Source organism: Phalacrocorax aristotelis, chromosome 1 (assembly GCF_949628215.1).
Source record: "Phalacrocorax aristotelis chromosome 1, bGulAri2.1, whole genome shotgun sequence".
Taxonomy (NCBI): Eukaryota; Metazoa; Chordata; class Aves; order Suliformes; family Phalacrocoracidae; genus Phalacrocorax; species Phalacrocorax aristotelis.
The window spans coordinates 11,986,111-12,011,550 of NC_134276.1; the positions used below are offsets into that span (position 1 = coordinate 11,986,111).

A 25,440-nucleotide genomic window follows, 5' to 3' on the forward strand; every position below is an offset into this window, starting at 1 on the left:
GGTCCTGCGGCGGCGTCGCCTCTGGTGCCCGGTCCCTGTGGAGCCGGTGCCCCTGCGGCGGCGTCACCTCTGGTGCCCGGTCTCTGTGGGGCCGGTGTCCCTGTGGCGGCGTCGCCTCTGGTGCCCGGTCCCTGTGGAGCCAAGGCAGCGCTGCCATGCGGTGGTGTCTGCACATCTGTATGTACCGGTACCCATGCCCTGGAGAGCTCCACTGCTCACCCCCACGAGGAATTAGAGCTGTTCCATGCCACCCTGTCACCCATAATGCGGCTGGTTCCTGTTCTTGCAGCCAGGCTTACCCCACATCCTTGTGTCCTGCTGGACCCCACAGAACCGGACTGGTCCCAGCAACGGTCTTGTTCTGATCTACTGCTGAGATACTTGAGGGCTGTGTGTCTAGTGCCACATTTGCTAAGCAAGGGAGCTAATTGTCAGTGGGAGTCTAAAACTTTGTTTGAAAGCAATTACAGGCTGGGTACAGGTTAATTAATTAGGGTGCATGAAGTGTATGAGAAATGGTTGATGAATGGAGCAATGGATCTATGACAAATTTAGGTTTATGTGTTCTAGAGTGTTTTGGCAAATCATTGACATCACACAACAGAGAATGATCCAAAACAAACTGTTCCTCGTGGATATCCAGGGCTATCCTCAAGCTAGCATCTCCTCTAGAGATCTCAGTGCTGCACCAAGTGCTGAACTTGCTCCAGACATTTTTGTCTTGCCCGTTCCAGCCTGTAATTAGAGCTACATTCCCCTGCCCGTTTGCAATGGGAGAACTACAGAAATTGAAAGGAAAGCATAGAACTATCCACTACACACTACTTGGCTGTGTAAATGCACACATTTAAGAACCTGAATTATTTGATTTTTGCTGGTTCAACAGGTTAAAACAGCAATCAGTAATATGGAGCAGAACTTAGAAGTGTTTCAGGAACAAGCTGTCACTAAGTAAGTAATGACTTGTTGTCTGGGAGTTGAATATATAATAGAATTTAATTATGTGGGTTTATTAAAAAAATGAAACAAAATATTAATGATTTTAGAAGCAAATGTGATTCTGAATTTCTTTTGCTGCTTTCTATGCAATGTGGAGAGGTTACTGATAATTAAGACAACACATTGCTTTAGGTAATACTGTTTCTGTTAGTTATTTAAATTTTAAAAATCTTCATACCTGAAGAAAAGGAGGAAAAACGAAACCGATGTGGGGTTTTATTAAAATGTTAAGAAATGTTATTTTAAACTGTTTTAAAAAATAGCCGAAGTTGCTAGGCTACAGCAGTATAAACTTACATATCACAGCTCTTAAAACATTCAAAAATCTTAAAAACAAGGCTATTAATTGCTAAAGCCTTAGTCTTATTTTGCACAGGTAATAACCACAATTGTTCTTACCAAGAATTAAGTGCACTTTTCATCATAACACAATTATCTTTTTTTGATATAATCCAAGTTTAGCTCTTCTAGTGTTAACCTAAAAAAATATTAGTACAGCATAAAATCTTTCTAAAGAAGTGTAAACATGGGTGAGATTTTATGTAGGACCTCATCCCATCCAGCCTGTTCAAGGAACACAGCGATATAAAAAGTACCTCCCTGTACTGAGCAAAAAAGGATATTTATCTATCATAATTTGTAAATAAACATTACCTATTTTTCATGTAAACCAGTTTATTTTATCATTATTATAGAAGCAGTTCAGGGTAATATGATGCATTTTAAGGGTAAAAGTATTTCTTAAAATAACAGCAACACACATTTTCTGGCCCAATAAAGTTTTAATAGGATTTGAAAGTGTGCTCTCTTGTACTGAAGAATTATGTGTGCACTTCTCATGATAGAAAAAAATTGCTGCATTCAAGTATGAGTATCTGAACAAAGTGGCCCTTATTTTGGCCTTGAGGGGCATTCTTTTTGTTAATGATATGACTGGTAAATATGGTCATATAAAAACTTGAATTTAAAAAAAATAAAAATATTGCTATTCTTTGGGCAGTTTTTTAACAAAACAGAAGCTTATTTCAAGAGTTGAGATCCTGCCTGGCCTTTGTTGTAACAGCATAGGTGAAATTTTAGGCCATTGCAGATGAATCTAGAGAGTGATTTTGTCCCATCATAAACCAGGTATTCTAGGTAGCTATTATTTCCATTAACTATAGAAAGAACCTGGAAGAGTAGTTTAGAATACACATCCAATGACAGGAGATATTTGTTTCAGCCTGTGCTGACAGTGTTCCAGAAATAATGCAGATAGCTTTAAAATTTGGGAAGATGGCTGAATAACGGTGGTAGAAATCACAGCTGTTACATCCCAGCTGCAAGAACGCATAAATCGCAAATTGTCTATCCACAGATGTGTATGGCTGAAAATTGTTAAATAAATTAGTTGTAGTTCATATAATGGAACTTCGGGGTAGAAGATTCTAATGGACTATTTATCACAACCAGTTTATATATTCCCTATTCTAAAGCAAGTTTTAAGAAAAGAAAATGAATTAATATTGGCTCTAGAAACTGGGTTAAGGATCAAAAACTAATAAATGTACTACGTAAGATGGAAATCTTTGTTAAGATTGTACTGTATAGGTTTTGTTTGTGTGCGAATAGATGTGGTCATACATATTTTCCTATTTGTCAGCAAACCCGGGAAGAAGGCACGAAGTGGAGACTGACAGTATGAACCAAACATTTCTTAAAATGTCAGTTTCTAAATGACGACTTTATTCTAAAGTGTATGGACAATAATATTCTTTCTATATCTATTAGGAAACAATCAGAAAAATACATATCTGTGCAGAACTCCAAAGCAAAAGGTAGATAAATAGAGCTAGAAAGGTTTAACTAGTGCAAAAACCATTTGTGATAAAGGCCTGGGGTTGGTAAAATTTACTCTCTGGATTTTGGGTTATCTAAATTTGGAAACATGTAGCTTTTACATGAAGATAAATAATTATTAATGACAGCAGAATATGAATCATCTCTATTTTCACCAATACGGAAATAGAATAAGACTAAGAGCTTGCCTACATCAATCAAAAAATAAGATACCTTTAAGTGTTTTGAGCTCTTTTAAAGTAAATGCAACCCAAAAAATAACTGCCGCTTGCTTAAGTACAAGTCATTACTTCCATGTATGACGAATCCATTTGATGTATGGATTCAGCAAAGTGGGAATGCTGACTACATATGGGTAAAAAACCACATGTGTACTTGTTTTATGGGGAAACTTGTTCTTTGTGTGTTTACCTGGTGGCATATTAAACAGAAGATACCAGAGTTTTCTGCATTACACATCGGATGATCAAAATAAATTCTCATGACTGTGATACCGTATGATTGGCCATATTCTGAGGGGGATAGTTAGCACACTTTTCAAAACACTAAAGGGACTAAAACAATGGTTACAGCAGCTAGTAGTACCTCTGTGCTAGTAGGTGGGGATAACTGCCAGACACATCTTTGTGCAGATCTGTTTGTAATGCCACAGCCATGATGCAAAGCAGTTCCGGTAGCAGAACAGCAGCTGTAATCTACAGCTTCAGGTACAGCGTTCCTTTTTCAGCTGCAGGTGTACCTAGAGGATCTGGGTAAGGAAGTGGACAGAAAAGGTGCAGATAGACTGAGAAGCTGTTTCAGAAGGGATTTTTCCTTCAGCTGCTCCCTTTTATATACTGGTGGCTCTAGGTTCAAGAAACATGCAAAAACTATCCAGAGAAAATTTTCTAGCAACAGATGCAGAACTTGCCTTGTGCGGGATGATTGGAAAAGGATAGGTGAAACTTAAGAGAGAAGGACGTCAGCCATGGAGGGTCTGAAAGGGTAACCTGATGATCCAGGCTAGAGGTTGCATTTGCACTTCCATAACAATATTTAGATGATCATGTGACACCCAATAAAGAAAGTACCCATTTCTGAAGGCTAAAATCAGATAGCTGAGTCATTGCTGGTGGTTCACTGAAGTGTTGCCACCTGCCAATACATGAGGCTGGAAGGGCACAAGTCCTTATAGCACTATCAGAGGAAAGGCAGTCCTGATGCAGTATTGCTTCATCTTCTGTTTTTAAAATCCCATTTTATATTCCACACAGAGGGAATCAAAGTTTGCTGCATCACTAGTGCTATTTTGAGATGAGTTTCAGGCACTTGGGGAGGGGGTATTTTTGTTTTGTTATACGTACATCACAGGGTACTACTTGCTTGCACTTTGGTTATGATGGTGATTCTATGACTCAAATTTTAAAATGGTCCAGTCAGCAGCCAAGCACCACGCAGCCACTTGCTCACTCCTCCCTGGTGGGATTGGGGAGAGAATCAGAAGAGTAAAAGTGAGGCAGCTCATGGTTTGAGATAAAGACAGTTTAAGAGGTAAAGCAAAAGCTGCGCGCGGAAGCAAAGCAAAACAAGGAATTCATTCACTCCTTCCCATGGGCAGGCAGGTGCTCAGTCATCTCCAGGAAAGCAGGGCTCCATCATGCATAACGGTTACTTGGGAAGACAAACGCCATTACTCTAAACGTCCCCGCCTTCCTTCTTCCCCCAGCTTTATATACTAAGCATGACGTTATATGGTATGGAATATCCTGTTGGTCAGTTTGGGTCAGCTGTGCCGGCTGTGACCCCTCCCAGCTCCTTGTGCACCCGGCAGAGCGCGGGGAGCTGAAAAAGTCCTTGACCAGTGTAAGCGCTACTTAGCAACAACTAAAACATCTCCACATTATCAACACTGTTTCCAGCAAAAAATCCAAAACATAGCCCCATACTAGCTACTACAAAGAACTTTAACTCTATCCCAGCTGAAACCAGGACAAATGGCATTGCTACGAGTTTTAATATTAAAAAGGCATTAAGATTTATGTGTGTATTTAAAAAGCCTTTCCAAGCTTCACGTTGATAAAGTCTCAAAGATTTGCGAATTTTAAAAAAATTTTAAAGAATTTTACTTTAAAAAATCATGTTGCATTTTAATGATGATATAGTAAATCTAACAGATTTGCTCCAATTTCCTGTAATAATTATCAAAACAAGGCATATGCACCATTTAAGCACCAAAAAAAGATATTTAATAAACACATATCCATGTTAAGGAACTGTTCTTTTGGGGGGGACCAGCACGTGACCCAGAGCACAGCTACAGATAGGGGACCACAGGATGTCTGCATGGGCACGGGGAGGGCAGGCATTTGGAGAGGTGGCTGAAGAGTGCGGATGTGAAAGGCTACCAGAAAAGAAAGGCAGCATTTTCATGCTAGCATTCACACAAGGTGGTGGTATCAACTACCAGAAGTAAAAGCATCTGCTTACATTAAGGCTTGGTTTGCACAGTCATTTACATAAGAGGAGCATGTTAGTCATCTTACTGTTCTTCAGTGGTGTGCTGGCAACATGTTCAGCAGTTGAAGGCTCTCTGGCAATAGGGATATTACCTCTGAGTGCGTGGCTCAACTTGTGTTTGGTTAAGTAGAGTTCCTAATCGCTTGGCATGTTCTTGGTTGCAGCGTCCCCGAAAAACATATGCCAGATTGTAATGTTTGTGACCCAAAATGGCATTGGGTGCTAATATTTGGTATTGAAATCCTCTCCAAACCTTCCTAGGATGGAGCAGTTACAGGCATACTGCTGTGCTTTTTAGCATTAACCCTTTGGTAGGCTGCTGCTACATTATTCAGATGCTGCATCGTCTTTTGTCTCTGTGTGACTGTCTCTACAGCAATTATTTCATAAAATAATATCTGTGCTCATTTTAAGGAACTAGCTATGTTCATTTTAAAAAAACCATAATGCCATTGAGATATTAGAATGACTGCAAACTAATTAGCTATCACAAAGGCACTTTATGTGCACACAGAGGTGTGTGCCATCAGTAGCCAAGAGAATACATAGCTTTTAAATTTTTATAAATTAAAGAACCAATTAAATTATAACCAGTGGCTATCACTTTTACTTTTGGGGAAAATGTCAGTGAGATAAATAGTATTATTAAAAGGAAAATAGAACATGTCATAACCCAAAACAACGTCACAACATTCTTAGATTATTTTAAGTGCAGAAACTTGTTTATCAGAAGGCTAAATTAATTGTCATGAAAAGAGGTTACAATACTTTTTTGCATCAGTTTAGATATCCAGAGGGATAGTTAACAAATTTATGGAAGAATACAATTGCTGGTTTATCAACAGGAAATTCAATGTAGGCTTATAATCAAAAACAAAAAAAAGAAAGAGACTTGAAAATTATGCAACAGTATGAGGAAATGGAAATTAAATGCAGATTAAACTTTAGTGGTACAATGAATAGTCACTATGACAGATGAAAAAAAGCGAAGAGAAAGCAGGTATACCACTAACAGTCTACTAACAGTATAACTGGTTGAGGTAAGGGAGAGAAAGTTGACAGTGGAGAAAAACCATTCGTTTTATTTGTACCTTCATTTAGATATGGCAGTAATTATATATGCTGATCTCTAAATCATTGCAGAGGGAAAAAAGAAATTTTCACAATGATTATACCATTGAAAAGAATATTTGAAGGCATTAAATGTGAAATTTTTTTTCATGGCCAAGATAAGGTTGCAACAACTAAAGATGACACATTTAAATACATTTGAATATGTGATAAAGATAAGATAAAAGTGTATCTTCTAAAGAAAGTAATAAAGCTGTTTATTAGTGTAATTTATAAATAGAATATCTTATTTAGAAAAAAATGTAAGGCAATTAAAACTAGAATGGGAAACAGGTATAAAATGGTATATACAGAAAGAAGGTATAAAAGTAGCTCTAAAACCAAGTGGAAAAGATGTAGAAAAGTTTACCAATATTTAACTCATATGAGAACAGGATATGCAGATAACAGATGCCACTAAAAAATTGTGTGGAAAGTAAATGTTTGCAGAAAGTGAAATGAAAGAGCTGCTACCCCTCAAAAGATTAAAACTTCAACACATTATTCCACTGCCTAAAAACAGTCAGTGAAAGGTTTTCCTTCACTCCAGTGAGATATATGCCCCTTTTGGTACTTTGTATAAAAATATCTACATCCAACATTTAATGAGCTCTGAATGTACTAAAAATGCTTAGAAGTTGTGGTATTTTTAAATAAAAAATGAAGCTAATAAAAATAATTTTATTTCAATAAATGACATGAAGCAAGCATTACAGGGGTTAGTCTGCTAAAATTTTTGTCAAAAATACTGTCTTATTCTGATTTTGTACCTCAGTTAAGTAAGCTGACATCAGATTGTGGGTTTTTAACGATTGACAAATGACTAATTTTTTTTTGGTGATGTGTAATTAATCATAGTGATAGAAAACAGTCTGGTTTTTTTCCATATGACACAATGAAAATTAAGTTTTATAGAAAATGTATCGGCTCATATACATAGTTGAGCAATTTGTTCAATAGCTAACTTGTCTTCATAACAGTCCAAAAGCAGCTCTGATTGTTAATGGAATACAATTTCCCTTCTGTATTTTATGGGGAGGAATTAGGCAGCAGTGTACATGGTCTCCTTTATCTTTTTCCCAAACCCTGGAATCCTATGTGAAGTGGATAAGAGGCAGTAAGTCAGGAACATTTCAATAAAAAGTTTTATTTAATTATGCTATACATTTTTTTCTAACTGGGATGTTTCACGGGAAGTTGAAAAGATGCATGAGTTCTAGAAAGATTCTGACTTTTAAATAAATAAGTGCAAATCTGAAATGCCAGCTGTAAATTTACAGATTGAGAGAAGCCATCAGTTCATGAAACAATTGAGGTTAACTGGGCAATAAACTCTCCAAAATGCTTCAGGAAAAAATCTCATATACTCTAGAAGGACTGTATAATTTTGATGTGTAAAGTCATTTCTACAAATAAAAACTTTTAGTGTGTAGAAAGAATTATGCAATTTCTTGCATTAAAAAGTATCCACAGCCAAATTTTCTGTAATATATATCTTATTTAAATTTTTTCTTATATTCATCATCAAATACAAAGTTGGAATGGGTATGGAATAAATAAATCTCTGTATTTCAGTTCAGATAACTTTGAAGTTATCTTGAAGTTATCCAAGTTCAGATACTTTGTATATATCTGCTAAATGGTGTACATCAGGTGACTTAAACATTGTTTGACACTGTTCACAGTTTCATTGTTTTAAATTAATATACTGATCCTATATAAGGGGCTGTATAAGAGGGCAACTAAGAGGGCAGCTTTGCTTTCAGCTTCTGATGGCCCTCCTAATATATTATAAATTAACCATATATCATTATTTTGTTACTTAGGACACATCTTATTCCTAAAGCAACAGTGTAAAATATTATCTGTTACTGACAATGAAGTTGCAATGTAAGGGATGTATTCCAAATTTAACCCCAGAAGTTTGAGGAAAAGATCTATGTTGCAGGTATTGTACAAATCTCTATAAAACCCAGCACACGGTCCCCCAAAGACAAGTCCTTTTTCAAAATGCACTCACTTCTGTGCTTCCTAGTAGAATTAAAGCTTACTATTATTATACAAATCACCTTGTTATTTAAGTCCATTTTCTGCAAAGAGAATGGGAAAACAGAGTGTAAAAGTTGAACTAGCAATAAAGAATTGTGGTTAGATTTCAAGCCAGCTGTTTAATAACTTCCTCCAACAAAGTCTGCTTCCATCATTGTGTGCCCTTCGTGGGAAGTCCTGTGCCCATAAGCAACTTAATATTCATCTTCTCCTACTCTTATCCATTGAGGTTTGGGCCTGGATACTTTCAACTCAGCTTATGCTCATTTGGCAGTTCAGCCCTGAAAGAGCAGGAGAATATCAAACAGCATTTAAGCTAGGCAAAATTCCAGAATATGTAAATAGTTTTTACTTCAGGCAAACTTAAGAGAGGTGAAGTGAGACCATTTACATTTGAAGGCATCGTTTAGCTTTCCCATTTCTTTCTTTCTGATCTTGAAAAGTGGTTATTTCCATCAGAATTAAAATAAAATCTCAGCAATGTGAATAAAAACTTTTCTCCTTTATTTGAAAAAATAAATCTCTTTTTTTATATATTATTAGAGCTTCTCCATGTGAAGCTGAACTTCAGGAATTAGTGCATCAAATTGACATCATGGTAAACAGCAAAAAAGTGGAATGGGAAAGGAAGATGAAAGCTTTAGAAGTAAAGATGGATTTCCAGGATAAAGAATTAGCAAGTGCCCAAAGCAAACTGGATCGAAAAGGTCAAGAGGTATTTAAGAATATCACATTCTATAAAGAAAGTATTTATTCTGGGAGTTAGTTAATAGTATGCTCTAAATGGAGACCTGTTTGTTCTACCATGTAAAAATACCAAACACCCTTTAAAGGTCACTAATCATGCTTAGTGTTTTGTTTTAAAGTGTGCTTCTGTTCTGAAAAGTGATTGTAAAAATGTCATTGAAAGTCTCATATTTCTTCTGTTTCCCTAAAGTCTAAATTAAATATTCTCAGTTTACCTGTAAAAAGATAATTTGATGTTTTTTCTAAATGCCAACACTTCTAGTTTCATCAGAAATTTTAAATGGAAATGTACAGTTCAAAAAACTTCACAAAATTATGTCTTTGTAATTCCTGTTTATACCTGATTTTTGTCATTTGCATGATATACTGTCATTGTATGGTAATTTTATTATTAATAGTGAAGTTTCAAATTGTATTACCACTTAGACAGTTTTATCGAACTGAAAGCCCCAGTGTACCTGATATTGTCCATACTTCACAGTCTTGTCTGCTGAATATTCATTCAGAAGCATCAGTAATTCCTTGCACAGCACTCAGTTCCAGTTCAAGACATGTGAAGTTAGGTGTTTACACACGGGCATCCTTCTGTGAGCTAGATGCCTAAACTGCCAGTGGGAGTTCTGAAAATTTGAATTTTGAAAATATCTCTCCCTAATGAGCAATTAGGAACTTGCCCTTAGTCATTGCAGTTCGAGGAGCCAAGAGAAAAATTCAGCTAGCCAACCCTTAAAGCATCAATTTATTTGCCTGTACAGAGATGTTTTCCGAAATATTTTACCATATTCCACCTAGCTTCCAGCTGCCCCTCCAGAAAAACACAGGTGTCATGTATGCTTTTTGGCATATTCCTCAGATCTCTATGAAACTCTCAGATAATTCAAGATATCTCAAATGGCAATGTACTTAGGGAGCTGAAATGAGTCTATAGTGTCTCCCAATATTTTTACATAAGTAGTTGAAAGTCATTTATATGATTATATAAGCCATTCAAGCAAAATTGTCGCAAGAGGGCACAGCAGTTCATTGGTATAGTTGGGTCAGAAGTGCTTTCATTAAATGGTCTTTCATGACAGTTATACAGTATTATCATTAGATCATAACATAATCATACAATGAGTTTTTTTACTATAAAATCCCTAACTTGATGTTGATACAGTCTGGGTTTGTGGTATCCAGTTTTATTATTAAGTTACTGAATGAATATATATTTTTAATATCTATCTTTTAAGCAACAGCTTCTTTCAAAGTTTCAAATGACTATTCCAAAAATGACGTGTTTTGGAACACTTCAGAAAAGGTAAATCTGAATGTTTATTCTAACTGTAGGTGGGACTACTTCGACAGAAGCTGGAAGATTTACAGAAAACTAAATGTGAAATGGCTCAGAATTATGAAACTCAGCTTCAAGCACTAAAATCTCAGGTAAGAAAAATGTCAGTTTCATTATTTTATGATTGCAGTATAAAGAGCTTATACATGCCTAATGGTTTAGATGTACCTTTATGGATTTGGGAAAGATTAATTTTGTCATACAAATGATGATGACTACGACTTTCTACCAGGCTCCATTATCATTTCTGTACTGACATGTCCAAACTCTTTGGATGGATTTTGATGTGATTGTGGCATCTGTTATGCCACATTCTGTTATGAAGACAGATACTCGATTTCCTGACTTTGGACTAATAACCTAAAACATTGGTGAATGATGAAAACAGATAATTAGATTCATACTAAAAAGATTCTGATGCACATTAGGAATTTTTGAGACTGAAACTGTTCTTGTCATGTCTTTGCTATAATGCTTTCTGGTATTAGTTTGCGTGATTTACAGGGATTATTAAAGTGATCTGATAGCTTTCCATAGGGGAACATAGTATCAAAACTAGAATGACGTGGATTATTGGCACTGGGAATTTGTTTTGGCTTTATTTATTTTGGTGTGCGCTTGCAGTACAGAAAGCCAGTTGTATCCTGGGCTGCATAGAAAGACAAATGGCCACCACGTCAAGGGAGTTAATTGTCCCCTTCTATTCCACTCACATGAGACCCCACCTGGAGTACTACATCCAGCTCTGGGGTCCCGCCACAAGAAAAACATAGACCTGTTAGAGCAGGTCCAGAGGAGGGCCACAAAAATGATCTGAGGCTGGAGCACCTCTCCTATGAAGAATGGCTGAGAGAGCTGGGGTTGTTCAGCTGGAAGAAGAGAAGGCTCCGGGGAGACCTTACTGTGGCCTTTCAGTACTTAAAGGGGGCTTACAAGAAAGGTAGAGAGAGACTTTTATCAGGGCCTGTAGTGACAACAGAACAGGCAATGGTTTTAAACTGAAAGAGGTTAGATTTAGATTGTACCTGAGAAAGAATTTTTTTTCAATGAGGGTGGTGAGGCACTGGAACAGGTTGCCCAGAGAAGCTGGGGATGCCCCATCCTTGGAAGTGTTCAAGGACAGGTTGGATGGGGCTTTGAGTAACCTGGAGTAGTGGAAGGTGCCCCTGCCCATGGCAGGGGGGTTGAACTGCATGATCTTTCAAGACCCCTTCCAACCAAAACCATTCTATGGTTCTATGATTCTCGTTGGCTGTGTTTGCTCTGTGCCTATTTTTTTTTTCATCATTATTTTCCACTTCAGTCATGAATCTAAATTCTCAGTGAACGTCTCTATTCTGTTTTTCAGCTTTTAACAAGTTAACATATGCAATTCTACACTGTTTTTCGTGGTATTATACTGTTTCCTTTACTTGATTCTTCTAACAGAGATTTAGGATTCCATTCCATTTCCAATTACTTTCTCAGAAGTAATTAAAAAGTTCCAGTCATCACACTTATTGTAGAATCATCTTGGATTGCATAACTTGGATATCATTATTTTCCTTTAGAGATTATAACACCACCAAAATCCATCAAACTAATAAATGTATAACTTATTTTTGTTACATTGTTTTTAATTTTATTTTTTCTTTTATGTATGGAAATTTGGCAAATAGTTTATGAGTAAGGAAAGAATGTTTTGGTGTTATGTAATTAACATTTTTAATCATTTGGGAAATTAGCTAGAAACAGAAGCTGTTTGAACAGTTTAAAAGCTGTTTATAATTTACACAAATTACAGAAAAAGAAGCAATATCTTATCTGGATTATTGAGAAGATAAACATCATACAATGAAAAATGGTGTGATTGTTTTTTATGTCTAAGTTTTAAGGTACCTTTAGCAATGCATAATTGTCCCCCAAAATATAGCAGATCTCTGTTTTCTCATTCTTTTTCACATTTCCTGCAATATTTTTCACTTCTTAATTTTTTTTATCCCATGCTAAAAATTACTGGGTTTATGTTACATCTTGTTGCTAAGATCTTCACTGAAATTGAGCTTTCTGAAATTGAAACTCCAGGTCATAATAGATTTTGATTGTGAGGTTGTTAATTACCCTACAAGTCCTTTTCATGATGAGGTGGGTTGACCCTGGCTAGACAGCAGGTGCCCACCAAAGCCACTCTATCACTCCCCTCCTCAGCTGGAGAGAGGAGGCGAAATATAATGAAAGGCTGGCACGTGGGTCAAAATAAGAACAGGGAAAGATCACTCACCAATTACTGTCATGAGCAAAACCAGACTCACCTTGGGGAAATTAATTTATTGCCAATCAAATCATAGAATCATAGCATCATTAAGGTTGGAAAAGATCACTAAGATCATCAAGTCCAACCATCAACCCAACACCCCCAGGCCTCCTAAATCACATGCCGAAGTGCCATGTCTACATGTTTTTTGAACTCCACCACCTCTCTGGGCAGCCTGTTGCAATACCTGGCCAGTCCTTCAGCAAATAAATTTTTTCATAATACCCAGTCTAAACCTTCCCTGATGCAACTTGAGGCCATTTCCTCTCATCCTATAGCCTGTTACTTGGAAGAAGAGACCCAACACCCACCTCACTACAACCTCCTCCAGATTAAACAACCCCATTTCCCTTAGCTGCTCCTCAGAAGACTTGTTCTCCAGACCCTTCACCAGCTTCGTTGCCCTTCTCTGGACACACTCCATCAACTTGATGTCCCTCCTGTACTGAGAGTTACAAAACTGAACACAGTACTCAAGGTGCGGCCTCACCAGTGCCAAGTACAGGGGCATGATCACCTCCCTGCTCCTGCTGGCCACACTATTCCTGATACAAGCCAGGATGCTGTTGGCCTTCTTGGCCGCCTGAGCACACTGCTGGCTCATGTTCAGCCAGCTGTCAACCAACACCCCAGATCCTTCTCCGCCGGGCAGCATTCCAGCCACTCCTCCCCAAGCCTGTAGCGCTGCATGGGGTTGTTGTGACCCAAGTGCAGGACCTGGCACTTGGCATTGTTAAATCTCATGCAGTTGGCCTCGGCCCATCGATCCAGCCTGTGCAGATCCCTCTGTAGAGCCTTCCTACCCTCCAGCAGATCGACACTCCCACCCAACGTGGTGTCATGTGCAAACTTACTGAGGGTGCACTCAATCCCCTCAACCAGATCATTGATAAAGATATTAAACAAGACTGGCTCCAACACTGAGCCCTGGGGAACCCCACTTGTGACTGGCTGCCAACTGGATTTAGCTCCATTAACCACAACTCTCTGGGCTTGACCATCCACCCAGCTTTTTACCCAGCAAAGAGCACACCCGTCCAAGCCATGAGCCACCAGCTTCTCTAGGAGGATGCTGTGGGAGACAGTGTGAAAGGCTTTGCTAAAGTCCAGGCGGACAACATCCACAGCCTTTCCTTCATCCACTAAGCGGGTCACCCTGTCATAGAAGGAGATCAGGTCGGTCAGGTAGGACCTGCCTTTCATGAAGCCATGCTGGCTGGGCCTGATCCCCTGGTTGTCCTGCACATGCTTGATGAGCTCACTCAAGATGTATCACCCTATAACCCTCCCCGGTACCAAGGTCAAGCTTACAGGCCTGTAGTTCCCTAGATCCTCCTTCTGGCCCTTCTTGTAGATGGGGGTCACATCAGCAAGCCTCCAGTCATCTGGGGCCTCCCCTGTTAACCAGGACTGCTGGTAAATGATGGAGAGTGGCCTGTTGAGCTTGTCTGCCAGCTCCCTCAGTACTCTTGGGTGGATCCCATCCAGACCCATAGACTTGTGAGTGTCCACATGGAGCAGCAGGTCGTAAACTGCTTCCTCCTGGGTTATGGGGGTTTGTTCTGCTCTCCATCCCTGCCATCCAGCTCTAGGGGCTGAATACCCTGGGGATAACTGGTCTTACTGTTAAAGACTGAGGCAAAGAAGGCATTTAGTACCTCAGCCTTTTCCTCATCCTCAGTGGCAATGTTCCCCCTCCCCCCTGCCCCCACCCAATAGAGGATGGAGATTCTCCTTAGCTCTCTTTCTGTTGTTAATGTTTTTGTAAAAACATTTTTGGTCTCTCCTAGAACAGCGGCCAGGTTGAGTTCTAGCTGGGCTTTTGAGTTTCTAATTTTCTCTTTGCATGACCAAATGAGATCCCTGTACTCTTCTTGCGTTGCCTGCCCCTTCTTCCAAAAGTGGTAAACTCTCCTTTATTTCCTGTGTCCCAGCAAAAGCTCCCTGTTCAGCCAGGTCGACTGTCTTCCCCACATGGTGACAGCCTACTCCTGAGCCTGCCTTGAAGAATGCCCAGCCTTCCTGGACCCCTGAAATGAGAGCAGTGTAATGAGAAACAAACTAAATCTTAAAAGAACTTCCCCCACCCTTCCCTTCTTCCCAGGCTAACTTCACTCCCAATTTTGTATACCTCTTCCCCTGCAGTGGCACAGGGGGACAGGGCATGGGTTCTGTGGTCAGTTTATCACACATTGTCTCTGCCACTCCTTCCTCCTCAGAGGGAGGACTCCTCACACTCTTCCCCTGCTCCAGCCTGGGGTCCCTCCCACAGGAGACAGTCCTCCATGGACTTCTCCAGCGTGCATCCCTTCCAATGGGTGCAGTCCTTCAGCAACAGACTGCTCCAGTGTGGGTCCCCCATGGGGTCACAAGTCCTGCCAACAAACCTGCTCCAGCATGGGCTCCTCTGTCCACAGGTCCACAGGTTCTGCCAGGAACCTGCTCAGGCATGGGCTTCCCATGGGGTCACAGCTTCCTTCAGAGAACATCCACCTGCTCCTGCGTGGGTTTCTCAATGGGCTGCAAGTGGATAGCTGCTCCACCATTAACCTCTGTGGGCTGCAGGGGCACAGCCTGCTTCACCATGGTCTTCATCATAGACTGCAGGGGAATCTGCTCTGGTGCCTGGCGCACCTCCTCCCCCTTTTTCTTCACTGACTGTGGTGTCTGCAGAGTTGTTCCTCTCACATATTCTCACTCCTCTCTCTGGCTGCAAAAATGCACAGGTTTTTTTCCCCTTTTCAATATGTTATCCCAGAGGCGCTACCACCGTTGATGATGGGCTCAGCCTTGGCCAGCAGCGGGTCCATCTTGGAGCTGGCTGGCATTGGCTCTATCGGACATGGGGGTAGGTTTTGGCAGCTTCTCACAGAAGCCACCCCTGTAGCCCCTCTGCTACCAAAACCTTGCCATTCAAATGCCATACCAATCTGATATTGGGTAAATGCAATCTGTTTTCTCTTTGTGTTTTATGTAAAAGAATTTGGCACTTCCTAAACTACAAGCTTCTCTCTGCAAACCAGGTTATACTTCTTGCCAAGATTCTCCTTTTTAGTTACTGCTCTGACTACCTAACTTTTCTTTGAGTTTCCTGATTGATTTTCTTTTGTCTAAATGCAAGAAGTTTGGATTTCTAACTCTTAAGAATATACATCCCTTTCCCAGTCTGTGCCTCCAAACATTCCATTTTCTCTCAGTCATCCTATTTATTTTACCAAAGTTTCCAGCACTGATGCCATTTGCATTTTATTTTCCTATTCCCATTTCTCCCCTTTCACCAAGCCATGTTTCTTCATGCAATATCCTTCCAGGGCACACTGACTGAAGAAGGAGACTGTTAAGTGCCTAAGTTAGGAGGCCTGCCTAGATTCTCTAGGTTGTAAACAGAAAGTTTACCTGTCAGAATAATTCCAAGCACCTATGCTAGAAGGCGGGGCTATCCCTTTCTGCTCGTTTAGCTTTGACTACGTCTCCATATTGAGTTTCTTAAATTACAGTGCTGCAGTGTCTAAAGTAGAATGACTTTAATGTCCCCGATTCTTGGCTGCACAAACTTGTATCTAAAATAGAGAGCTTCCCTGACAATATTAATCTTTTCCTTATCTCCTTTGTCTCTTTTCTTTTGCTTCTTATCATCATTTAAAAGTTATACCTCCTTCTACACTGTATAATCTTAAGAGCTACAATTTAGTTCTGCACAAATGGTGTGTTACTATTTACCAGTAGTATCGTATCTTTCCCTGCAGAGGTATTCTTAAAACCCCTCACAATTTTTGTTCCTTCTTAGTCTTGGTAGAAATAGACAGGATCAGTTTTTCTAGCTCTAAGAATGCTAGGCTATTCCGAACAAATTTCTCTCTGACATACTGCTTCTATGGTCTTCAGTGCTTTTTACCCTTGCTATTGATAAAAGCAGCTTTTTAATGAGCAACATTCCCACTGAATTGATTGTATGCCTGTCAAATGCAGTATACCCTCTATTTTTCTTGTATTAGGGAAATAATTCCTGATAGGTAACCTGAAACTCTTGGGCCATGCTGCTGCACCCATTCAAATGTTCATTTTGTCATAATTAAAGAGCAAAAACTTTAGGGGTTCATCTTCATTACTTTCTTCCTTCATTTTTTTCTATATTAATGTTTAGTAGTTATTCTTATTCTGAAAATGACAGAAATCCCTTGGCAAAAGAACAAGAATCCATTCTTGCTCTAAGCACTTCAGCAAATAATTTCCTCACTTCGTCACTTAAAAGCTAGACGGCTATGTCTGAGCTACCTCAGGCTCCCTTTAGAATCAATGGAGGGAAATGGACACCCCTAGAATATAATTCATGTCAGTGTATGACAAGAATTTAAGCTAGCTGAAATGACTCAGCATTTGGAGGCAGCTTTTTCTAGCACAGAGTAGCTCAGGCTTGGATGTCTAGCTTTCAGAAATCTAAACTTAGATGAACCCTACCCCAGAACTCACTAAAATGCCTCATCTTTTTTTCTTAACTTGTGCGACATGCAAATAGAACAACTTGACCCTTATTTTTAAAGCAAATATCTAGCATTAAATGGAAAGGTTCTTGGCTTTTAGTTACATAGACTATAATCTGTCCGAACTATCATACTTTCATTAAATAAATCTAATATTCAAATTAAGTTTTCTCATTTTTGGCCATTCTGTTCCTTTTTAGACTGATTTGCTGAATTGTTGGAATCTGTATTTCCTAGCTTTTTTAGCATGAACAGTCTGTTACCTCTCTTTATGTGGGTTTGTTCTTCCCAGGCAGTTCGCATGTACCATAATGTATTCAAGGAAAAAAAATCCTGTTATTTGAAAAAGGATATCTTTCTTCCAAAGACAATGAGTTCCATGTTGTTTGAGCCTGGATAATCTGACCCATTTTAAATATTTTATCTTAATTGTGTTCTCTGGCAAGGTCAATTTCAAATACAGGCAGGTTCTCTGCAAGACTTCTGATTTCGTTTTAAAGGTGATAGCTCAGGTCTGTAAGTCCATCTCACAGGATTTCTATTCAGAAATTCCAAGTTGGTCAAATCTATCCCTGGACCTCCCCATTTCATGAAACGTTCTAGTCTAGCACAATCTATCTTCTCGTCATCTTTTCAATTCTTTTTGCTGTTCCATGTTATGAGTTCCCAAAATCATCTCAAATGACTCTAGGAAATTTTCAGATTATTTTTTAAACTCCAGTTCCTGTTCTGAATCTTTTTTGGACTTTTTTGGACATCTTTATCTGCACAGACCTTGATTGCTCATTCCAGGTAGGTTCATTAGGATTCCATTCCATTTCCAGTTACTTTCTTGGAAGTAATTTCTTTTCCAGACAGTAGTTTGCTCGAGCATTTAATAAAAACATCAGATTTTATGGATTTTGTTAGGTTAGGCACAGAACTTTACATTAGAGTCAGAATTTTTTCATGAAGCCATAATTATTACAGAGAATGTAAGCCATCATATATACCTGAATTTAGAGGAACACAACAAGACACATGATCAGTATTCATAGTTGTAAGGTTCTTTTCTAGTTAACAGTCTTCACAAAGTTCTCTCACTCTTTTTCCCTCAGGACCATATTTTTAGCATTACCTTTCCCAATATCCTTCGTTTTCCTTTTTTTTTTCTTTTTCAAAACCTGATGCACATATCTCTACCAGACAATGACAGTTTGCTATATCAAACCTGTTAATGGCCACTACCCCCTTTGCTTGCGTAGTATAGCTAACTGGCCATTTTTCTGAAGAGGCTGGTACCTTCTGAAGAAGTGGGTACTTCTACTGGTACCTTCTCTTCTCTGCCTCTGACTCCTTTGCCTCTGACTCCTAAGCCCCACTTTCATGGTAAAATCAATAGGCACAACAGGATTAAGTGTCTAATTCTCATAGATGCTCTTTGGTACTTAATGGTTCCAGAAGAATGCAATCATCACATACATCATATTTCAACAATTTTCATGGTGGAAAAAGAAACATGCAAATTTAAAATATGTTGATGATAATCCTTCATTCTGGCTAGTGAAGGACCCTTTAAAAATGTCAACACAAGATGGCAGTAAACAAGTATAGAACATTTCATATAAACTTTGTAGAGGAAATGACACTATGGGTACCAGAGCCATAAAGGATTTCAGCAGAATTGAGTAGCTGTCAAATGACCCCGTTTGAACAGTTCATTAACATTTATATGAGAGCTTAGTGTTGTTCATCTCTAAAAAATTAACTTTATTAATTGATTCTTTGTTACATTGATTAACTATTTAGAATGCTGAAGCTTCAGTTGGCTACTCTAGTTTAAGAAAACTTTGGCCACGTGGTCATCCTTGATAGATTCTGCATGTTCAACTCTGCTTTCATTTTTAGTTTTCAAAGTTGACGCATAGTTATGAAAAGCTACAGTTACATCGGTTAAAACAAAAAAAGGTTGAAAGCAGAGAAAAGTGTGAGGAAAGCCTAGAGACACCATCTGAACTGAGCAATTTATACAAAAAACTGGAGGTAAGAATATTGTTATCATATTCTAATTTTAATATGGCTTTAGAACTAATTTGTGGTTTGCAGTTGTAAACTTTAATTTCCTGATAATTGTACAAAAACTACATCATTTTCTTGCTCTGGCAAGTTTATTATTCAGGTTTTGTTCTTTTATTAGTGTTTTTAGTAGTTTTATGAGTTAATGTAGATAATTTTCTTCATAAGTGTAACTATAAATAAATTTTACTTTTTTCTGATTGATCTATGTGTACTGGATAATATAATCTGTCGCGGCATGAGAACTTTTACGTATGCAGGATACTGTCACATAATACCTACCGTTAATTCAAGCATTATAGACAACTTTGACCACGTAGCACTAAACAGAAAAAGGATTTAGCATTGGAAGACTGTTTATTATACACATACCTTGCCAGCACCCATGTGCCTAAGGCAATCCACAACTTTGACCTCAGTACCTAGTTTCCTTAGGTAGCACATAAGGATCAGACAATTAAAAATACTTTCCACAGAATCCAGCATCCTGAGTGGGGGCTAGATATTAAGAGATGCTGACAACAGGATTCAGTCATATTCCCTATCCCTCTAGACACAGAATGGATTTTAGCTGATTTATTCTTGGATACAGGAAGATAACTGATTTCTGATCGTAATGCCTGTCCTTGACTTCTCAGAGTTAGAAGTTACTTTATGATCGGTGGAATAATCAAATATTTATTGCGCCAACAGGAGAGTTAGCCAGCACAGAAAACCAGCATATAGAGTGTGTCTCCAAGTGGTGGCTTCTCCCCAGATATTCTTCTGGCTACATTCACTGGTGCAGAAACTGAGGTCCAGTCTCATTTCTTGTAACTGAGCGATGTAATCTCTACCTGTACCAATTTTTGCTTCTTCTCTTTTACTTAGCCAATAAATTTACCGGTATCCTGTGCAAAGTGAAACCACTTTGAAAGGAAGAATTTCAGAGCCTGTTAAAAAATAATATTTGTTTGTTAGGTAGAAAATTAACATGGGAAGATTCTGGTTCAGATTCTGGCTGGAGAGATTATTAAACTGAGTCTTCCACATATGGGGAGAATGTTCTAACCACTGGTCTGATGAAGCATAGGAGGATCACAGGAAAAATTACAGTTTCTCTGGCCATCCTTTGTAAAGAGCATAATACAGTACTGTGTGCTTCGAGCGTTTACTAAACTGGGTCCTGTAGGGAAAATAAGCAGATGAATACCGGTTGAAAGTGTGAGCTAGCTGCCTAGTTGCTAAGTATTTTGGAGACTTACAGTCTTACGATGTAGGTTTATGTAGATTTATAATATAGATTATTTAGACACTCTGAGAACTTTACGGTCCAAAATTTAAGATCTAATAGATTTTAAGTACTTTCATACTTCAGCTGCAATTAAGAAGGGATTCAGGATTTGTATTTTGGACTTGCCTATCTTCTATGTTACTCTATAAAATATAGGACTAACTTCTATGACCTTCATGTGACTGTTCCTACATAACAGGACACATCCTAGACACATCCTAGCTCTCCATAACATTGCTGCCTCTTCCACATGGAAAAGTCCTTAACATCAGAAAACCTACTACAGTTTGGACTGCAGCATAGCTGCCAGTATCTGCTACTACAAGAATAATAAATGGGTTATACATCTATCATTGACTAAATATATCACTACTGTGAAACCGTCTGATCCAGCTAATTTAAGAATGACCTTATTCAAGATTAAAATGTGAAAATAATGTAACACAATGTTATCATTTGATTAATTATACAGTATGAAAAATGAGTGCTTGGAATATATTCAGCAAATTCTAGTATTCAGGAAATAATTACCGTGTTGAAAATCTACTAAGCTCAGCAGTGCTTTAGTAAGGCCTTGAACCTGCAGTCCTCGTTACGTAGCCTGAAACTCCATTTGTATCACATTTTGTAACATGGGAAGATATTTATCGGTTTAAAATGCCAAAGGAGATATTAAGAAAGCTATAAGAGAAGATTTGTATTAATCTATGTTGGAAAGCATTCAATTTTGTTTCAGTAGCAAATAAAATCTTATTTTTAAAACTTTGGGGAATATGCCAGTTTAGGATAATTATAAAAAATCATCTATCTTTTTAGAACCAACTTTTCCATTGTGAAAAAGGAAGTTTTCACAACATCTTGTAAGTTTAATAGTTTTCACTGTATAAACAGTATACTGTTATTTTGCTGATTCTTCAGACTAAAAGAGGAACAGCTCTAGTGACTGGAGTTCTACTTATTTTGTAGGGTACTGCCTTTAAAGTCTAGTTGTAAACATATAAGATCCAGTATGATTTAAGAGCAAATTAAAATACACTACAAATAGGAATATAAATGCAAATACAAAAACAGTATTAGATAAATCTTATATCATAGTTGTTTAAAAAGCTTTTGTTTAAACTAGGTGAACTCAGAACCAGAAGTAGCAATTTTTATGAGCGCAAGATGTAAAATTTATTCACAGTAGCTGCTGTCCCATTTATTAAAAAAAAAGAAAAAAGCAAGCACTCCAAACATTTGTCGGAATATTAAGGGTTTGATTCCCTGCTGATTACTCTACTTGACATTGATACAACTTCAAAGTCACAGGAAGTACCCTCCAATAAGATGGGTGCAGTATACTCATAACTCTAAGATCTATAGCAATGGAAGTTACTTAAAATATTTTATTGTTTTTATTCAATGATTATGTTTACTGCCCAGTCTTTTCAGATTAACAGTCTTTAAGACTGGATTTTTTAATGGTGGGGATGGCTGGATGTCTGGTTTATGTCATTATTCTTTTTTCCCTCTTTCCAAAATTATGGAAATATTATGTATTAACTAAAAACCCAGATTTTCCTTAGAACTATAAAAATTACAAAGTTATTTAGATAAAGGAAAAAAGTTATTTTCCCTGTGTTTACTAGCTTTGTTTTACTGTCTTTCAGGAATTTAAGGCAAAATCAAGAGAATGGGATAAGAAGGGGACAATCTGCCAGAATTATCTCAATTATTTAGATGCTCAACAAAAATTACTGTCTGAGAAATATAATCTATTTCAGGTAAAATTCCTACCTTCCTGCTTTAGGAATAAAATGAGCTGTTAGCTTAGCTAGAGTTATTTTAACTTAGTTTAGAAAATCTGAACACCACTAAGCTTATAGTGAACCTGACAATACATGGATATATTTGTAGTGGATACATTGCTTTAGGTAGGGTAGACCCATACTGAAAGATCTAATGATACATATGGTTATTTTAATTTTATTTTTCTCATTAAAATGAGAAAATGAATAAGTATCATGATGAAAATTACAATATTTCTGATTTTAAAAACCTGCAAAAACAGTTCATGTTCCTTTTTTAAGTATATTGTGGAAATGCTTTTATCTTCTATGCAATTAATTGTGATGACAAGTTATTGAAAAGTATCTTACCAAGTAAGTAATACATGCCATTGCTATATCGACTCAAATATAAAGTTCCCTCAAGTCCAAGACAGCCAAAATAATTTCTATATGTGACTCCAAAATCACACTTGGAGTTGTTTGTGGGATCACTTATCCCTTTTTTATCATACTTTTCAGCTTTCAAGTTACCATTCAGTCCTTCGTTGACTTTGTGATTCATTTTTACTTCCTGATGCACTTACTACTTTTTTATATAGCCTATTGATCTAGAATATATTTTTTTATTCCTTCCAATCCAGAACAAAATATTGATTTAATGATGTCTTGATGACTTATCCTATCTAAAAGAAGAGAATATAACTTACAAATTAACTGGGCCACAAGACAGATCAAAAATTAAATAAGGAGAAGCCAATTATGTAGCTGACTGGTAATTCGCTTTTCCACTGTTACTAAGCTCATTGGATCTTAATTTAGTGAAACACTGTCTTAACAATTCCTATGAGACCCTTTACCCATATCCAGAGTTTCCAAGGATGACAGTTTTGTTTATAGAGGCAGAAAACATTCTATTGCAGCTATTGAACTTCCATAGAAATGTGTTAAAAAAGCAAGGCTTTGACTAGGCAAAACTACTGACTGATGCATGTTGATTATATAGTTAGACAAATCAAAATGGAGCGCGCAAGGTGATCATCTACATTTTTCTGTTGAGGCTTGCATCACTGCCATCAATGAACTTTCTTTGAAGACGATTTTCTTCACAACTGTAACATAACACCAACTAGTTTATTAAATAGAAGTCTGATGGACTGTTAGCGTTCAACTTTAAAAGCATTAAATGGTCCCATGTCTTTGCCTCAAACTCCTCTTTTGTGAGGTCATTGATTTCCGGCTGGAGTCTTGTGCTATATTTTTCACAGGATGCCTTTTAGATTTTGGTGTGTCAGACTCCATAACTTAGATGTCAGGGGGGACCTTATTTATTTTCTATAGAAATTAAACTTACCTGCAAATTTCTTTGACTTTTTATTTGATATTCAGCCAGTGGTCAGTTCTACTTCAGTGTTCAGCCAACAGAAATATGGTAACATAGTAAATGACATCAGAAGCTGCCTAAAGCATGGGTTTTTTCCAATCCTTATCAATGAGATATGGTATTTGTAACCCTATTTATTTTTAAGACACTTTTTCTTGCTCAGATTGACCTCTGCACATGATATATGGTTTCCAGGTTATATTTTGTTGTCATTTTTCAGCTAATTCTCACTCTTCTGAAAGATTACTGCTGCTTGTTAATCTCCCAGTAGAGGGTTCCATGTGGATAACTTTTTGAACAGCAAAAACAGTTACCATAGTAATTGTGCTTCTTCACAATGCCTGTGCATTCACAAATACTGGCAATACCAATTTTCTGAAGTTTTGGCTTTAAAATTTTAATTAGTACAAGGAACTGAATGGAGTGTGGGACTCTGCAGAATCACAGAATCACAGAAAGTTAGAAGTTGGAAGGGACCTCTGGATATCATCTTGCCCAACCCCCCTGCTTGAGCAGGCACACCCAGAGCAGGGGGCACAGGAACGCATCCAGGCAGGGTTGAATGTCTCCAGGGAAGGGACTCCACAGCCTCCCTGGGCAGCCTGTTCCACTGCTCTGGCACCCTCACAGGAAAGAAGTTTTTTTCTCATGTTTAGCTGGAACTTCCTGTGTTACAATTTGTGCCCATTGCCCCTTGTCCTGTCATTGGGCACCACTGAAAAGAGTCCAGCCCCATCCTCTTGACACCCACCCTTCAGCTATTTATAATCATTGATAAGATCCCCTCTCAGTCTTCTCTTCCTCAGGCTGAACAAACCAAAGTCTCTCAGCCTGTCTTCACAAGAGAGATGCTCCAGTCCTCTCATCATATTCGTAGCTCTCCGCTGGACTCTCTCCAGTAGTTCCCTGTCTGTCTTGAACTGACAAGTTTCTGTGCCCAGAACTGGACACAATACTCCAGTTGTGGCCTCACTCAACCTGCTGGCCACACTCCTTTTAATGCACCCCAGGATACCATTGGCCTTTTTGGCCACAAGGGCACAGTGCTGGCTCAGGGTCAGCCTGCTGTCCACCAGCACTCCCAGGTCCTTCTCAGCAGAGCCACTTTCCAGTAGCTCAGCTCCCAGTCTGTACTGGTGCCTGGGGTTGTTCCTCCCCAGGGGCAGGACCTTGCACTTGCTCTTGTTGAATTTCATGAGGTTGCCCTCAGGCCAGCTCTCCAGCCTGTCCAGGTCTCGCTGGATGGCAGCACAGCCTTCTGGTGTATCAGCCACTCCTCCCAGCTTGGTGTCATCAGCGAACTTGCTGAGGTTACACTCTGTCCCATCATCCAGGTCATTGAACAGGACTGGACCCAGCACAGACTCCTGGGTTACACCATTAGTTACAGACCTCCATCCAGACTCTGCCCTGTTGATCACAACCCTCTGAGTTCCATTGTTGAGCCAGTTCTCAGTCCACTTCACTGTCCTCCCATCTAACCCACACTTCCTTATCTTGTCTAAGAGGATGCTATGGGAGACAGTGTCCAATGCCGTACTGAAGTCGAGGTAAACAACATCCACTGCTCTCCCTTCATCTACCCAGCCAGTCACGCCATCATAGAAGGCTATCAGGT

General features: G+C 38.5%; 1 protein-coding gene across 1 annotated transcript in view; it reads left to right on the forward strand.

Annotated features, from left to right (window-relative positions):
* Positions 1–907: 907 nt before the first annotated feature.
* The window catches only part of DEUP1 (deuterosome assembly protein 1), a 54,185-nt gene continuing 29,652 nt past the window's right edge, over positions 908–25,440 (forward strand). The window contains exons 1-5 of the mRNA XM_075081145.1: positions 908–951; positions 9,037–9,208; positions 10,567–10,662; positions 19,232–19,366; positions 22,322–22,435. Coding sequence (XP_074937246.1) covers positions 908–951; positions 9,037–9,208; positions 10,567–10,662; positions 19,232–19,366; positions 22,322–22,435 — 561 coding nt within the window. The remainder of the gene's footprint in view (positions 952–9,036; positions 9,209–10,566; positions 10,663–19,231; positions 19,367–22,321; positions 22,436–25,440) is intronic.